At 34.7% G+C, this 19,202-nt stretch overlaps 1 protein-coding gene across 1 annotated transcript; it reads left to right on the plus strand.

The window, feature by feature from the left end:
- Positions 1-1,027: 1,027 nt before the first annotated feature.
- LOC129269746 (uncharacterized) lies at positions 1,028-18,372 on the plus strand. The gene is made up of 7 exons (XM_064105133.1): positions 1,028-1,327; positions 10,321-10,437; positions 12,304-12,434; positions 13,270-13,332; positions 14,475-14,642; positions 15,914-15,966; positions 16,929-18,372. Exons 1-7 carry the CDS (start codon positions 1,246-1,248, stop codon positions 17,029-17,031), a joined length of 717 nt encoding a protein of 238 aa, XP_063961203.1. The 5' UTR covers positions 1,028-1,245; the 3' UTR covers positions 17,032-18,372.
- Positions 18,373-19,202: the final 830 nt, after the last annotated feature.

Genomic DNA, 19,202 nt, shown 5'->3' on the forward strand with positions numbered 1-19,202 from the left:
AAAACTTTTGGGAAAAAATGACATTTTAGCCATAATATGAATTGGAGTACATGGAAGAGTAGTCCTTGCCTTACATCACTATGACATCCCATATGCGGCCAATTTGAAGTCTCCATGAGTATAGTGATTACCAATATTTACAACTTTTAAAAATTCATAACTTTCTTGTTGTTTGTCCAATATTGTTCAAACTTTCACCAATCAACTTGTCTGATTTTTCTTTTTTTTATAAAAACAAGTTTTTATTTGGGTTGGATTCCCCTTTAATTTTTAATGGATTTTCCTCAAACCTTTACCAATATTTTTTATCATTTTTTGGGGATAAATTTACAAAAAAAATCATTCAGGGTGAACTTTCCCTTTCCAGAATGAGACAAATGTGAAGGCTTATGAAGAAATGTGTAGAAGAGAGAAGGAAAAGGTGAGGGGAGAGAGAGAGAGAGAGAGAGAAAGAGAAGGGGGGGGGGTCAAGGGGGTGGGGATAGCGGGAGAGAGAAAGAGGTCAGAAATGTGGAGGGGGGGGGGGTTATAGAAATAGGGTAAGGACAACCAAATGAAGGTAATTTGGGTATCAAAATTTTGTTTACAAGGAAAAAAAAAGGGTTCACCATAAAATAAAATTTAGGTTGGCTCTAAGATGGAGGTCATTTTTTTTAAAACTTAATTGGCAGTCCAAGGGGAGGGAGATGTTAAACCCCCTAACCCCCCCCCCCCCGTATATCCGCAACTGCATGACTTTCATGATGACATGGGTCAGAACATGCATAAGCGTGTTATTACGTAACTTCACTATACAGTTACGTAATGAAAAAAAAATCCTATATATTTAGTATTGGTTTTTCAGACATTCAAACTTACATGTCTCCAAATTAATAGTTCAATCTTAAAGATACTTCTGTAAAAACAGGATAGAGTAAACAAAAAATATTCAGATTTATGTAGTGATTATATATTCAGATGCGAATATTTGTGAAGTAATTAAAGTTTTTGACACACGGCGCGTATACTTTAAGATTAAGAAAGTAGTGTCTGCAATTTGAGACTAATCGCTAAGCCTGTGTGTGTACGTCTACGTACGTACGTACGCGTACTCAACTCAATCGCATCGCGAGTGTGGTGGCTAGCGCTAAAGCCGTGATACCGCGGGAAGTTTCTGAATTAAAATACCGGAATTCCTGCCGATTCTGATCCTGTGAATAAACAATATTTCGATTTCTCATATTGAAAATAAATGTGCAGGAATGAATGGCGGATGTACTAGTAACAACGGTCGAGCCCAGGCGCCAGATCTCAAGTTTGATCTCAATTCTTCAGATAGCAGACTCTGGTAAGCAGTTGTTGCGGGGCTCTGGCATCTACCGTCAAGGCTACAGGCAGTGCGTTTGGCCCGAGCCTCGGCCGGGGGGTCGATGCGTTATCGGCGCGACACTGCGTAGCTCGTCCATGTTCGAAGCCGAAGCGAAGTAGGGCAGGGGTCGTTAGTATAATATACGGGTCATTCCACGGGGTTGGGGCAACAGCACTTTTTTGTGTTCCCTATGGCTATGAATTGTTGGCTTTATCCTGAAAATGTGTTTGGCGTTTGGATGTTGCAATGTGGTTTTGTTGGAAGGCAGTTATGTAAGCAATTACTTGAGTTGATGCAGAAATAAAAATGTTGAACCTCAATTTTTTTTATGGTGAGACTTTAAATGATGATGTCCAGACTCTTTTTTGGGGTACCAAGTGTGACATCCAAAATGGTCATTTTCAGTTGAAGATATCTAATCAAAAGATAAACTTAGTCAAATTCAAATGGCCATGATTGATAAAGCAACATTTGTTTAATAACAAAACAGTAATGGGATAGCAAATGAAAAGAGGCTTCATATCATAAATCATTCCTACAACATCGCATACCACCGTTACATGCGATGTCCGCGTTTATTTTTTCTGTAACGGCGGTAAAGTGGTAAATAACTAAAAGTCAGAAATCATTCTTTCCAAAGTTATGTGTCAGAAATAAAGGGCAGGCAGTAAGCAACTTTTCATCAAAAGATTAGCTTTGAAAACCAATGTTAATGTCGTGTAAATTAATCGAGGGTCGCTGATGTTTTGGGCGATGTCCGGGCCAATTTTGTAACGGTGGATCACATTTCATCGCGTATGTAAAAAGGAGAGACCGGAGAAGAGACCGTCGTTGTATCAGACGGACGGGATGTTAGCCGAAATCCACGTGCACATGAACGGCTATGATATCGGGTGTTTTGCAGCGTTGCAATTGGGAATCTTCCCGCAATGTCCGTGTAACGGTGGATTGGATCTCCACGATGTTTTCCCTTTAAAAACGACGTAAGTACGGAGATTTATCCCGATACTCGTATTTTTAAATCAGTTAAACCTTATCTTAAAAATGTGAAACTATATTATCATGCAGAAAGTGTTTTTAAGTTTGAAAAATCTCGCTAATTTTCCATAATCTTTTACTACAGTCCCACATGTATCTTTTCGTGTAAGTGAAATATGTGATTGAGACATCGCCGTGTTTGTTCCAGATTTGCTAAACGGCCCCAAAGAAATAATGTTTTTATTACTGTGATTCCGTGCAAACATGTTTTGAATGTTAGCTGACATGATTCAATCGCAATTTGGTTGATTTTTTTAAACACCGAATTTTGTTATTTCAATAGGCCAATGGATACTCAAAACTGCTCTATCACCGATGATCATGCTGACATCTCAGATTTGGTACAAAATCTCGCCTTGTTTAAATTGGCTCCTACTGATTTTACGTAATATGGGTATCAAAGACCTGATGATCAAATTTGAATTTCCCCCAAAAAATGAGAGTTTAGAACCAGTGGCAGCGCCACGGGGGAGGCAGGCCCTCCCCCCCCCCATTTTTTTTTTTTTTTTTTTTTTTTTTTTTTTTTTTTGGCTTGTCAGAGCTGATCCCAATCTGAAAGAAGGGGGGGGGGGGCAAAATAATTTGTCTGTTACTACCCCCTACCACATAGTACATGTGCTTTGTGTATGATGAAGCATGGCCATAATCCAATTACTAGTAATTCTTGGCTGTAGGCCTAACCTTCCCAAAACTTTTCATCTTGTTGAATGTTATACTTTTCAGCACATTCTTTTTTTCTCTCAATATTTTTTCAATATTTTGTATTTTAATTTCTATATATTCAATTGTAAGGAGAGGGGGGGGGGTTCGTTTTATCAGAAAGCAAAAGCCTGTGTGATTGTTTTCAATGTGATTTTTTTTAATTGCAATATAATGATGAGATTTTTAAAACATGTACAAGTGAACAAAAGAAAATGTGACACAATCAAGTTTGTTTCACAAGAGTTTATTTGCTGTATCAGAAGGTAAATTGCAGATTTGAATTCCATTAATTCATTTAATTCCAATAAAACATACATATATTATGTAATTGCTTGAACAATTAAACTTCAGTGATGAAAATTAAATAGGATGGTCATAAAAAACTAAATGGAATTGTCTAGATAACCACCCTTGATTAGAATGCAGAATAAAATTAGATTAAATTAATCCATTGAGAAATGAAATTGAAGTACAGATAATTTATGAAAAGGTAATGGGCAAGTAATTGTATTGTGAAAACAAAGTAGAACACAACAACACAAATACAAAAACCTTCTATAAAACGTAACTTTATATTTAATTTATGAACTATGAAATGATGAATTCTATTTGCTATGAAAAAATACAAAGTGAAGGTTCCTGTGTATTTTGCAAGAACAGATCAGATTCATTGTCCCTAGTAATCCACCCCTTTAATGAGAAAATGTCAAGACATAAATAAGTAAATGATTTGATATAATATAAAAAATATTTGCTTATTGCTTAAAAAATATAGTCAAACTTCCAAATACTATTTTTCTCAACTACAGGTAGCCTCTGTTCAAGGTGAAAATGTATATCTTCAGTACATGAAGTGTCAATCTGGTGACCTGTACTCCTGGCCTGATGGCGGGCACAATTCTACCTCCATCCACTTTGTGACATTGACAGAATCCTCTTCCAAACTGAAATTTCTTATTGGGTCACCAGTCTTCTTGAAGTTCATAAACTTGTAACCTGAATGTAGAGAGAAATATTGCATGTTAATTTTAATAGTCAGGTTTAGTGTACAGTGTAATACATTTTTTGCATTTGCCAGTAAGAGTTCTTGCAGTTTTATTTTTGAACATTAGAATAGCTTAGTACATTTTACTTTCTCGCTTACAACTCTGTTAAAAAAAACAGAAGATATAAAGGTGGTGAGTTTTTTAAATTAAATTTGTCCACTAAGTACTTTACAATTGTCCTTTTCGCATGTTGGAACTTAATGTTTTATCTATGTATGTAAGTTCCAGTGATGACATGATTATATTTTAATTAATGTCACTTCTACACTACCATTTTGAGGACATGATGTCCATGTAACTGAGGTAAAAAAAATTAGAGTTAACAAATTGAACAAGTTTATATGTGTAAGGTATAAATACGTTGTCCATGTCTTCCGTGTCAACTTTGTCTTGTTTTGTCTTGAAAAACCATAGCTTAGAAGAACTAAACTAGTACCTTTTCCCTACATATTTTTCACCTGAATATTGTATCAAAGGTATCAAAAAATTTTATAATTGTGTATGAATAAAAAAAACATTTTACCTGTTCATTGATATGAATTACAGAAGCTTGCTTGTAGATGTTGTATTTCTACACTTGAGTAAGATGAGTTAACTTGCATTTAGTGTGTTGATACTAGAAAAATATGTCAAATATTCAAGTAATGCTATTCAATATGACCATTACAAGGACATGATGTCCATGTAACAGAGGTATCTACATTTGAAAGTAATATCTTGAAGGAGATATTTCAAAGTAATAAAAGATTTGGAGATCGTAAGATAGCACTGTTTCGTTTTTTCCCCTTTAGACAGAAACATAAATGTTTCCAGAGACAGACGGAAGTGGAACCTTGAGGATTAGTATGATTTTAAATATAATGTCAATAATTTTGTACATTTTTCCTTGTTTAAACTCTAATTTAAAGTGCTTTTACTTGCAAGGAATTTGACATGCAAAATGTTTTTCTTCTAGTATAATCAATTGAACTTGTGCAAATATTCTAAGGCAGAAAGGGTAATTTGGTATGTAATGACCATTAATGGATCTTAACTTACAATGCTTCAAATTATACCTCTGTTACAGAGACATGATGTCCATGTAACGGTGGTAACACCAAACAAAAAAAGGTTAGGCCAGAGGGAGTAGTTGAGATTTTCCAAAGAGAATATTCCATTCTGTTGAGGCATGACTTCTCTCAACTATTTAGTTCTACATGCCATCATAAATTGAATTTTCTTGACTGGTGAGAAAAAAGAACGACACATAATTTGTCAATAATTTTGTACATTTTTCCTTGTTTAAACTCTAATTTAAATTTCTTTTATTTGCAAAGAATTTGACATGCAAAATGTTTTTTTCTGATATAATCAATTGATCTTGTGCAAATAATTTAAGGCAAAAGTGTAATTTGGTATGTGATGACCATTAATGGACCTTAACTTACAATGCTTCAAATTATACCTCTGTTACAGAGACATGATGTCCATGTAACGGTGGTAACACCAAAAATAGAAGGTTAGGCCAGAAAGAGTAGTTGAGTTTTTCCAAAAAGAATATTCCATTCTGTTGAGGCATGACTTCTGTCAACTATTTAGTTCTACATGCCATCATAAATTGAATTTTCTTGACTGGTGAGAAAAAAGAATGACACAGAACATGGCACTGGTATACACACAGAGCATCAAGTTCCATTTATTGATGCTAAATCTTTCAAAATATATATGCCATGTTGGAAAATGTGGAATAAAGTGACTAAAAATGTTGTTAGCAAAATATTTATTAAGAGGAATTGAGATCAACCCTTTTATTTTGACAGTGGGAGAGTATAGTCTAAGTAAGGATGATAAATGATGTCCGTGTAACGGTGGTATTTTGTCAAATCTTGTTTCGCAATTTACTCAAATATGCAGGGTGGTATGAAATGCCTGTAAGTGGATTTAGTTGAAGAATTGTCCCATGAAACATATGAGAAAAAAAACTTTTCATTTATTACATTTCTATTTTTTGACACTGATGTCACAATTTTTGCCCCAACCCTATGGAATGACCCATACATGTATGCCTAGGCCTATATACTATACTAACCTCGTACTACTAACTTTAGTGTGAGTGGGCAGGGGTGTGAGAGTTCAGATATTTATCTGATTTCATATATTTTTGTTTTGATTTTCAGCTTAATTTCAGCTTATTTTTGGCCTTCCTCAGTACAAAAAGTATGGGAGCTCTTTCTATTTCAGACTTTTTCAACACTCTTCAGCTTTTTTCAGATCTTTTTATTTGTGACCACTCACACCTGATACCAGGTCCAGGTTAGTATACTAATACTAACCTCGCAATACGTGTGAGTGACCTGATACAGTACTAGTAACTTTAGTAGTATGGTAGTGGATCGTATTACCGAACACTTCATGAATTCAATCATATAAAAAACATTATTCTCATAAAATTCACTAAACTTTCACCATAAATACACAATTACCTACAAAATATAAATATGTAAAAAAATTGCCGAAATTGTTTTTCCTTTTGACAATATTAGCTTCCAATCTGACCCCTCTCCGCATGTGAAATATTTTGGTCACTTGAAAAAGGTATCGTATTACCGAACGTGTGATTTCTATGGGAAAAGTTGAGAAAACAATAAAATCACTGATGAGCTATTTTGACCATATTTTATTATTTTTAGAATATTAAGACTTTGAAAATGTGTTTTTGACCATTTTTCATCATCTTTCTAAAGTTTCTATTCAAGTTCCCTTTGGAAGGATGTTGCAAAGAATTGAGCGTATGAAATTATTTTCTGACGCGTACGATGCGCGCGTTCGGTAATACAAGGCCAGTCGGTAATACAATCACTCACTATACTACTAAAACTACTAGGCTGATCCTCAACTTCAAGGCTCAATTGCGGTAGTCTACCCTGTGTGGCAGTGCTTCCACTCTTCTTGGAATCCAGGAAGTTTTGCTATTTCCAGGATCATTCCAGAAAGTGAGAAATTCCAGGAAGTTTTCCAGAAAGTTATCAATTTCGGGAATGATATTATTAATATTGTCTGAATATGTCAAAATGGTAATCTATCACAAAATTGGATCTTTTTAATTGAAATGTCAAAATTTTGCTCGCTCGCTAGCAACTCTTTATAAACTATGCCCGTTACGTCATGTTTCACCTAGTCTTGAGGACGCAATGATGATGACTTTTAAAATAATGATATATACTTCTTCATCATTGACGTCTTGACACTCTCTCCATAGTCTCATAAGCGACAGTCCAAAACAAAGATGGATTTCCCTAGGAAATCCATCTTTTGAAACATAAATGAATTTAAATTTATGAATTTTATTGATTTTTACACCTTCCTACGCCTAATGCGTAGGAAGGTTTTAAAAAATTTTACTAGAAAAGTATAAAAAATTAAGGTTTCTTACCAGACTGATGTCGAGTAGACCCCTCGATCCACATGTAAACAACGCAAATACAATGGCGACGACCCTTGAACCGCTTATGTATTACGTACTTCCGATACACAATGCCGTTTTGAATAACAATTTATAGATATAAAATATTACTTTACAAATATTAAAATTTATAACTTGATTATAAATAATTAGCAGTATTATATCAATTTTTTCTAATTACGTAAATTTTTTTTATATTTGTAAAATAATATTTTTTATCTATAAATTGTTATTCAAAACGGCATTGTGTATCGGAAGTACGTAATACATAAGCGGTTCAAGGGTCGTCGCCATTGTATTTGCGTTGTTTACATGTGGATCGAGGGGTCTACTCGACATCAGTCTGGTAAGAAACCTTAATTTTTTATACTTTTCTAGTAAAATTTTTTAAAACCTTCCTACGCATTAGGCGTAGGAAGGTGTAAAAATCAATAAAATTCATAAATTTAAATTCATTTATGTTTCAAAAGATGGATTTCCTAGGGAAATCCATCTTTGTTTTGGACTGTCGCTTATGAGACTATGGAGAGAGTGTCAAGACGTCAATGATGAAGAAGTATATATCATTATTTTAAAAGTCATCATCATTGCGTCCTCAAGACTATGTTTCACCCCCTCAAATTTTTTTGGCTCAATTATTACGGCACTGCACTGCATGGGCCCTATAGCCATGATAGCCTAGGCTATAAAGCCTATATAATTCATGATATTCACTCGCTGATATTTCATTTTTTTTTTATATAAGAGAATTATAACTTATTGATGACTGGAGAACATTTGGAAAATTCTAGGATATTAAAATTCCAAGGAATTTCAGAGTAAATTCCAGGAAGTTTCGTTATGAAAAGTGGAAGCACTGCTGTGTGGTGAAGTAATTAATAATGACGTGCAGTGTTGGAAATGGAATTATTTTTGTTAAATTTTTCTTTTTTGTGGATGTATTATTTTTAGAAACTTATTTTGTTTAATTATAGATCTATATCTAGATCTGTGAATTTATGTTAAATTTATTTTGGAAGTTACAAATTACAACTTGAACACCATACTTGAAATCACACAAAATAAATATAAAATTGAGGGATTTTAAGTACGGTGTTCACTGTTGAAATCTGGTGTTGGTGATTTGAAGCCCACAGACATGATAGATGAAACATCTTCTTAAAATTAGATTTATACAGTTATGAGAGTCTAAACATAAACAATTTAATGGACAGTAATAATGTTTACTCTTTCGGATTCTTAAAGTAATTTTAGCCTTTGCATATTATGTACGATGAGATTTTACAGTAATTTCTCCCCGATTTCACTTTCGTTGTCGAAAAGTTCTCGTGTAAAGTTGAGGTGATGCAGCAGCGCACGCAGAGGTGTGACGTCATATAGGCTATCGATAACACGATCGGTATCGTTCCTTTGAATCCAGCTTGGTGTTGGAGCTCGGTTCAGCAGCCTTTTCATGCTCTCAACACCAATATCGAACACCGAACTTCAAATCACCCGATATTGTGATTTGTCGTTGAGTCTACTGTACAGCTTTGCAAAATATATTTCTTCAAATTTTAGGCCAATATTTTTTTTTAAAAGCTGACCTTTTGTACTTGGTAAATCTCCCAATGTCCATGTCATACTAGCAACTACAGTGTACACTACACTTTCTACTCATTATTAATTAGTATTACACCCTGGTCTTGTCTCTCGGCTCATATATTGACCATGATCGTTCCCTTTTTCACGAAAAAGGGGTGTATCTTGATGGTATGTTCACGAACATAAATTTACACATTTTTGTTTAGGATGAAAATGGCGTGATAGTATACACACAAAACGTATGCACATGGTCATTTGCAGTATAAATTTTCTGTAGGCCTATATGTTGAGTGTGTTACCATTGTAATGAGAATTTATCTAATAAAAATAAAAGTAATTCATTGATAGTGTTATTTTTCCATGAACAGGAAGTGTGATTAAAATTGAAGGAGTAAAAAAACAGAAACCCACTTCAATATTGTTTTCATAACTTTGAAAGTAGTTCATGAAGCGTGGACATAATGGTAATCACTGATCGTCTTGCACAAGTCTTGAAATAGGTCATCAATTAAGGTTAAAGGTCATTTAAGGTCAATGAATGAACATGGTATTTTATTATCATATGAATGGTGATTTTTGTGAATTTAGTAGTTTTCGAAGTCAGTTCTGCAGCTGCTATTGAATCCGGTAATGCAGACGAGACTGTCAGAGGCATCCCACTTGTCTGTTTATATTTTTTTAAGAGAGAGGGTGCTAGATGCCAAATTCAAATTCTAACAGCTTAAAAAATGCCAAATTTTAAATCTAATGACACAAATACTATTGCGATGTTAGATGATGATCTACTATGATTTGCATTACTGACCCCATTCCAAAGCTTTAGATGGGTTTAAATTAAAAAAAAAAAAAACAGTTTAAACTAATATAGGATATGCTAATTTTTTTAAAACAGATTTTGAGTGCTTAGGCTTTTGTGAATAATAAAAGCTAACCTTCAAGATATAAAATGAAAGATAGGTAATTAATGAATGTGATTTTTGTTATACTTTGGTTCCACTATTTTGTTTTAAAGACTTTTTTTAATGTATGTTGTGTGTTGTATGAACTCTACAAGGCTTTGGATAGTTCTATTTTTACATTACAAGAGGGTGATGCCCAATATGGCTAAAGCCTTTAAATAAAAAAAAAATGTCTCCCTTTTGTCTCTCACTTTCCTACAGGTTTTCCAACTGGAGCATTCTCACATAGTGTTGGATTTGAGGCAGCCATGAAGCAAGGTCATATCTATGACCAACAGTCCTTCAAGAACTTCATCGTTGGGGCGATGGAAAATGCAGGTAATCGATAGATACATCACTTCTTTTGCACTTTCTGCCAAGTATGATTTGTAATTTGTTTATTGATGATATATCTCTTTATGTGCCTCTCTTGCGTATCATTTTGTACCGCTCAGTGTAACAGGCCTTTACAGTGTGTATCAAATTGAAAGTAGACTCTAATCCAAATTTAGACAGCTGATTAGAATGAATCATTGAATATTAATTTAACAAGATTATGGAAGTCCAACAACGTACATCAGAAATTGGATTACCCCTTTTTTTTGACACGCACTGTGAGAGCCCTGAGAGTAGAGATTTTGGTACTTCTATCATCATAAAAAAAAACAGAGTTACCCCATAACAGACAATAACAAAATAATAATTTGAGATAACAATGTCATTTATTCTGTTGATGCAATAGTGTTGATACAATAAATTTTTTATTAAAGGAGAATGAAACTCTTGGAGCAAGTTAGCTTTTGTGAAAGCAGAAAAATCAAAGAATAAGATCAACAAAAGTTTGAGTTAAATAGGACTAGCAATAGAAAAGTTATGAGCATTTGAATGTTGAGATCACTAATGCTATGGAGATCCTCCCATTGGCAATGCGACCAAGATCTATGATGTCACAGATGAACAACTCTCCCCTTTTGGACACTGAAAATATACCCCAAAACATCTCTTTTTGCTCTTTCTAATCATATGACGAACGATTCATCAATGATATAATGTTGTGAAACCTCTGTACTTGTCCTCTCATAAAGAGAGCACCTCACCTTGTGATAGACTCTATAAAAGTGAGAATATAAGTGAAATAAGTACTAAAGTAATGAGGGAGTTGTACGTGTGTGACATCACAGATCTTGGTCGCATTGCCAATGGGAGGATCTACATGGCATTAGTGATCCCAATATTCAAATGCTCATAACTTTCTTATTATTCATTCAATCTTCCTCAAACTTTCAACAATATGTTTCTTTGATTTTTCTCTTTGATATGGATTCAGCTGGTTTCAAGGGTTTCATTCTCCTTTAATTATGAAAGGAAGTTCAGCCGAAGAAGGGGGAAGGAACAAGCTAAAACCACACAACCATCAGCAAATGGTTTAGAAATACTAGCCCAGGATTTCAAATGCAAGATGATCTTATAAATTCAAATGATTGATTCTCCAATTTCAAAGCGATAGTTACCGTAAGGGCACTAGTATTCAACCCGTTTGGAGAGTTTCCTCAAATATATAGAAATATAGAATTTACCTGAATTTCAGACCCGTCTTATTTCCAAGAGCAAATGCTGGTTATTCTTTTTCCGTTATTTTTTTCTTCAACCAGTTGACTGTGTGCGCGGGCGATCAAATTATACGGCGACGGATTTTGGTACTAGTATTCAACCTGTCGGCACTAGTATTCAACCTAGCGATGAAAGATGGCCCTGTCTCTCAATCTGCCCTTGTCCCATCCGACTATGGACTAGACCATTTGAGATGAGACCAAACAGGGAATTAATCAAAGCCAGAGACTTACATAGATCTAGATCTAATTTAGCAATCTAAACCCTTTTGAGATTTGCTATCAATCCTCACTAGGTTAAATACTAGTACCATTCAGTGCAAAAGGCCATCGCCGCATAATTCGATCCTACGCGCATACAGTCGACAGATTGACAAAGAAAATATCGACAACAGATTACCCTGGAAATAACAAAGGTGTGAAATTAAGATAAATTCCCTATTTCTAAATATTTTGGGGAATATGTCAAAATCTTTGAATTATGCCGGGTTGAATACTAGTACCTATACGGTACATGTATATTATTTGTGTTGATATCCACAATTATCTGTTGTATTCATATGCCGATATATTCTGTTCTCTTTATATTGATTAGGGTCGTTTAATCTACCGTTCGTCAGAGCTGGATATGAGATGAGTGAGAATATGACAGCGATCATCTCCTTGGATCGTTACTGTGATGCCTGTATTACCAATCATGTTGCTAGCAGGGCAAGCTCACAACAGGTATTTTCAGTTTGTTTGGTTCTCGAGGATCTAGTGCTTTAAACTCGGTCTGAGTCATAAATTTTAAACGCTGTTCTAACGACCATTAAATCTAATAGTCCATATTTTCAATTGCTTAAAAAAGAGATCAGAATTAGAAATCCTCCAAAAATTCATTTTGCCCAATTGATTGTGGGCAGGGCACCCACTGAGCAGCAACAGGGGCCCATTTCATAAAGGACTTGCAACTGTTGTAACTCTGCCATAATGGCAACTACCATGGTAACAGGGCTCAGCAGCCAATCAAGGTTTCCATGGTAGTTGCTATAATGGCAAAGTTACAACAGTTGCAAGTCCTGTATGACACTGGCCCCAGATCGACGTTGCTCTATCCTTTAAATCGTTGAACACCAAACAGGGCAGCAGCAACTCTTTTAACGTCTTTGGGTCTGACGTGGACGGGCCTTGAACTCCCAACCTGCTGGTTGTGTAATGAGGCAGACGCTCTACCAACTGAGCCAATACACTGATACATGTAAAAGCATAACTGTGTTCCTATTTTGACAACCGTTTCACCATATGGGAAAAAAAAAAACATCCCAAAAATTTGCTGAAATTTAACATTTCACATCTTTACATCCATAAAATGCCTTTCTATTTTCCATATTTCATTGATTTTTTTTTATTGTAGTTGGAAGCTATAAAGAAAATAAATGAAGACTATTTCCGTCTTTCATGACTCTAAAGATAGCTTTCAGTTGATGTCACATTTGGGACTGAATATTTTACATATTGATGTATTTCATTATTAAATTTTGTGTTATTTTTATCATGGTGAATTCTCTTCTTTCAACAGGGAAGATCCCTCATATTAACATCTAGTGAAACATTTCCTGATCAGCGGATCAAAAACCTTATGGTAAGGAAATCAAATCAATAATGATCATAACAATATACATGTAATACAATCACTTCTCGTTCGCAAGTGCATTGTTCGTAAATATACTCTTAACAGACAAAGTTGAAAATAATGAAGAAATATGTATTAAAATGCTACATGTACATGTAACTCAGAAAAAAATATTGCTTGTTCATACAGTTCATTGTAAAAACCAGGGGCTGTATTCTCCAAACATTAATTAGATTATAACGTTATGTTTTAGCCATTCCCCAAGTACATGTTTTCATTACAACAAAGGGAAGGTTGTCCAGAATTATTCCTGTTTGTAAAGAAATCAGGATAAAAATATGAGTATATGATCAATAATTCAATAAATTATCTGAATTCTTGGTGTATAGTCTTTATGAATGATGAATAATCAGTGGCAGACCCGAGGTTCAAAATGGAGGGGGCGCAAATAGTAAATTTGGAAACGGGGATGGGGGCAGAGAGCAATTTTTCAGATTTAGCTATGTTGATGTGTAGTTCCATTGGCAATTCTCAAAATAAAGGAAGGGAGTTGGGTGCACCAATTGCATCCCTGCCTGTATCTGCCACGTAGTAAGCAATGTAAAACACAATTCTATAGAAAATGTCTGAAGTGAAATGCAAGCTTGGTCTTGAGTATTGCTCATTACTTGTTACCCATTGTATGACACCTAGATAGATCCTTGTGGTTGTTTGATATCGTTCATTCAGCCCATTTTGCAATGACGTCATCAACCGTGCAATTTTGGATCCATTCATCGTGCAATTTTGGATCCATACGATTTTGTCCATTGCACGCGCACACCGAGACTGCAGCAGCAGTGCGCATGTTGTAATGACGTAACAATCAACAGACCGAACTCGCACTGCATGAGCATGTTTTGCATCGAAATTCATAAATTTCATATGGAAAAAAAAAAAATCAATATTTAGGTGTCATATAAACCAAATAATGAATTTTTCTTCATTTGTGCAATGGACAGAATACTTCATGAGGTGAAAGATGAAATAATGATCCATTCAACTCAGTTACTCCTTGTTGAATGGATCATTTCATCTTTCACCTCATGAAGTATTCTGTCCATTGCACTCATAAACATTCATTATTGTTATTTTTTTTTTTTCCTCCACAGAACTCAATTAGTGAACCGGGGATGAAGGGCCATCAGGCACTTATGTTTGGCTGTCTGTGTGCCTATTTAGACATCCCTGTCAGAGACTGTTTAGAAGTGTTCATCTTCAATATTCTTAAGATCCTTTGTGTGAGCGTGGTGAAGCTGGGGCACATTGGACCTTTACAGGTTAGTAGGAATCACCGTAGGAAGCATATGAGGGTGCTGGTCCATTTTACCCTCATCACAGTCAAAATCACCCCTCAAATTCCCCAAAATAGAATGCTTTGGGGCGAACACCTTTTCTACAATCGTCCCGAGATCTGCCACAAACAATAATCAAGAATATTGAAGGGAAAATCGCTATTCTTCATTTTGCTGAATGATACTTGCAGTTCAACAAATTCAAGGTTTCAACAGCAAAAATGAAACCCCAAAGGTTGATTTGAGAGTAAGTTGATGACCTACTCATTAATGTTAAGTATGTGCATGTGTGGGTGGATGTGGGTGTGTGCGTATATGTCTGGGTGTACATAGTTTTACATTCTAGTTTAGCATCTTAACCTTATTATGCAATTCTTTTCTCTCTTATTTGTATTTTATAGATTGGTATATCCTATATTTTATGTTATTAATCATTTTAAGTATTTCAGGGCCCCTCTCACAAGCGTGATTTTAAAGGGGTCCTAAAACCAATTCGTCTATGCTATGATCTAATTGATACATTGTATTTACACATTCATTTACATTGTACGTATATTTATTTTGATTATAATGTGATGTTTTTTGTTTTGAATGAATAAACTCGAACTTGAAGGGTATGAAAAAAAGTCATGGGGGGGAGAGAGAGAGACAAAGAGAAAGAGGGGGATATCAATCATGCGAGTGTATACAATAAGCTCTATTCACTATATGGACATGAAAAGAGCTCGGTGTGTTATCTGGTAATTCACTAGTGTGTTATTACGTAGATATAGATATAAAAATAAGGCAAGAGTTTTGTAGGACATGTCATTATAAAGGACAATCTTGTAAACTAAGGGTTGACGGGGAAGATAGAGGGTAAGATGAGTAGAGGAAGGAAACATGAATTGGATGACCAGTCTAAGGTGGAGCTGATTCAAACAGATAGGAACAGAGATTTGTGGCATGCCATGATCGCCTACGTCTCCGGATATGGCACTTAGAGAGCGAGAGAGAGAGTTATTAAAGTGACGGTGGACTCGACTTCTCTCAGAACCAAATCCTTGTGTCAGAACCAGGGTTGTTTCTGGGAAAGCTGGGACTCTACTGCCATCCAAAGTTCCCAAAATACTAGTATTTCCATTTGCTCTATTACTAATCTTCATCATTATTATCAATAGCATCCAGAGCATTTATATGCTTGGGCATAATAATCATTCTAAACATCAATATTAATATTTTTCTTGTTGTATTTTTTCTTCCTGTTTTACTTCCAGGCCCAAAGGATTCAATATGAACATCAAAAGAACATTGCAAACATTGTAGACAGGTAAGTGTTTGAACTTTACCCTTTACAATATTTGGAAACATATTTGATTTAAGTAAAGTAGGAAATGAATTACTCTATTGAGATATTAGAAAGGGAAATTTATTGACACTTTTTATTTTGAGTATTTAAAATGAATTTGTAAAATTTTACAAATGGGATATTTCGATGAAATTTGCATGTATGTATGACTAGGTTCATGGAAGTAAAAATGATATCTGGAATATATCAGTGGAATGGATTTCATTATCAAAAAGTTGGTCAGATCAAGCCTGGTAGAAAAAATGATGATTCTTTCTTTACAATGTAGGCTGGCTACTTGTATATATATGTATTTACAGAGAGTATGATACATTTTCAGCATTAATGACGAGCAATCCTGTACTACTCGTCTCAATATCAGTTGTAAGATTTGCAACAAATTATTTTCAATTGATTGCCTTGCGATTTTTGCAACTTGTGATAGAAATTTACAACTGACTAGAAATTATTCTCCTGTAACACCCCTTAGGAATTCTAGCTTTTTAATAATAAGAAAGAATTAATCTATGCCATCTTGATACTAATCAGGTAGGGAATCTAAATCACATAATCCCAAATTTTCTGTAGATCCCTCCCACTCATCATCTATGTCACTATTCTATCCCTTGTTATTGTATGTCTCCCTTAAGGGGCTTTCACAATCGCTCTTGCGATCGTTTGCGATCATTTGGTCACAATATATGTTGCACACAATCGCAACGTTTGTAAGCAGTCGCACCACTAAATTGTGAAAGGGGCTTTGCAGTGCTTGTATACTAGTATAAAATTTGTTAAAATATCGTTATGAATATGAAATGTGAATAAATCAAATCAAATTAAAAATGAATGGGAAAGGTGTATTCATTTTTTTTGTTTATCTGGTATAAAATTGATTTTATGATTGAAAATTAGTTTTGTTTCACTGTTATTTTTCTTTGTGTCAGGAATCTTGATCGTGGCGTTGAGGAGAGCTGTATATCTTTCCCACTCGCTGACATTTTTCAGAATACCCATGATACACTCTTCTCAAGACTGTTCTGCTCATGATGCCATCGGATGACCCATGCTGCAGCTTAAGAAAAAAGATGGTCCATGCTGCAAATTTCTTTTATTTTTGACCATTTTGTAAACACATACATTTCAGCTATTGGCTGCTGTATGTGTATTGTTGTTTCTGAAATGAATAAATCATGAATATATTAAGAAAAAAGATCTCCCGTGCTGCAACTTAAAGGAGAATGAAACTGTTGGAGCAAGTTAGCTTTTGCGAAAGCAGAAAAATCAAAGAATAAGATCATATACTATAACAATGTCCAATGTTGATACGCGCTTTTGTCACAGTGCGCCAAAATGACGCCTGTTGCCATGGTTAAAACAGTGGACTCATGAATAAAATACCATGAATAACCAAGTAACCATGGCAACGGGCGTCAATTTGGTGCACTAGACAAAAGTCTAAGTAAACAAGACATCAGATTACGGACCAATGTGTTCTAATTACTGATTAGCATGACCAAGAGAGGGCAGGAATTAATTACATTTTTAGAAAAGGCGATTCCAAGAAACATGAATATTTAATAGTGTATGGTTGTCTATCAAAAAGCACCATTATACAGGTTATCGGGTATGTCTTCGTGTTGCCCCTGAAGGTGGTCTGGGTTTTTAAATTCTGTGGTAGAGAGTACTGGGATGCCAGTGGTCCCAGGGCCTGAGAATTTATCAGTAAATTATGTGCACGAAGTCCCTTTTGGCCGGGGTCAAGTTCTAGGGTTCTAAATGGTCTCTGATTCAATCTGAGCCTATTTCAGGGATCATTTCCCCGAAAGATTTGGGGTTATTTTATAATGTATTGCCTCGACTTGCATGTACGACATCATTCATAAGAAATAATTATGTCTTGATGAAGTTTTCAAGAATATAAATACTGTACTCTGCAAACTCTATTGCAGGGAAATGCTGCCACAAAGACAGCGAGTTTGAAGCACTTTTTATTAAATTTTGACTTTATGTTATTTGAACTCTGGCATCCCTTAGAATATCACAGGGTGAGCAAAGCCCACTTCCCCATGATTTCTTTGAAATTTATTGTTAAAGATCAACTATACAGATGGAAATGAGAAGAATCAAGGTTGGTACATGTGACTGTACTTTTCAATGAGAAATATTGCCATTTGCATTCACAGTACATAAATGACAACTACTTATCATTCCAATTTATTTTGTTTTCAACATTTTATTGATTCGGTGCTTGTAAAAAGCCTATCAAATTGCCGCAAGTTTAATCTCAATTTTATTGACGATCAGACAATATATTGTACAACATGTGTTATCTACATCAAAACTATATGCATGTACATATCTTAATAAATACAGATTATCCTCTGGAAATCAAGTATCACACTTTTTTTTTAAATTGTAGAAGAGATATTCAATATTTGAACCATTTCATGAAAATATTTAAAAAATGTCTCTGATTACTTAAAAATTGAGAGAGAAGACAGGATTTAATGATAGTATACTACAGAAAAAGTCCACCCTGAAGTCGAAGATGGTTTAAACTTGAGCAGTACTAAAATAATGAGGGTTTTACATATAAATGCATTAGAGATAAAAATTATATGAATTTTCAGGTTTTCTTTTCGAAATATCAAATGTAATGAGCAGTTTAACATTTGGCATTCGTTAAATAGCCATTTTCAAACGGTTCAGTGCTTGCATATTATAGAAGGTTACATAAATTACATGACATAATGGGAAGCTGATTATTGATTTCTCTTTGATTTCCACCAAACCATCATAATGATTAAGTACAGAGAAATACAATTCTAACAAGAAATGGGCAAATGGACGAGAGAGAAAAAATGTACCATTCAAATAACAAATTCAGTAGAAATGAAAATATTTGAAAATTCCCAAGTCTTTTATCTTTGACGGATTCTGCCTAATGGTCTTCAGTGTTATTTAATTTTCCATCTTGTATCAAAATCAAAGTCAGGGTGGATTTCCTTTTTCTGTTTAATTACAGAGTGGAATCAGGTATAGATGTAGGAATCTAACACAGTGGGATAAAGTACAGAGAAGGGGGGGGGGGAGACAGATTAATCCTTACATAGAGAAAGAGGCAGTGAACAGAGAGATAAGAATAGAGATGTGAGAAAGAAAAGAGTGCATAAATGTATATACAAATTATTGAAGGGTAGAAAATTAAGAAAAAGGGA

This window comes from Lytechinus pictus, chromosome 10 (genome assembly GCF_037042905.1).
Source record: "Lytechinus pictus isolate F3 Inbred chromosome 10, Lp3.0, whole genome shotgun sequence".
Lineage (NCBI taxonomy): Eukaryota > Metazoa > Echinodermata > Echinoidea > Temnopleuroida > Toxopneustidae > Lytechinus > Lytechinus pictus.

Coding starts and splice junctions, on each gene's coding strand:
- LOC129269746 (XM_064105133.1), top strand. CDS start 1,246: ATGGCGGATGTACTAGTAACAACGGTCGAGCCCAGGCGCCAGATCTCA. Junction 10,438..12,303: donor TGGGGCGATGGAAAATGCAG/GTAATCGATAGA, acceptor TATATTGATTAG/GGTCGTTTAATCTACCGTTC. Junction 15,967..16,928: donor ATTGCAAACATTGTAGACAG/GTAAGTGTTTGA, acceptor TCTTTGTGTCAG/GAATCTTGATCGTGGCGTTG.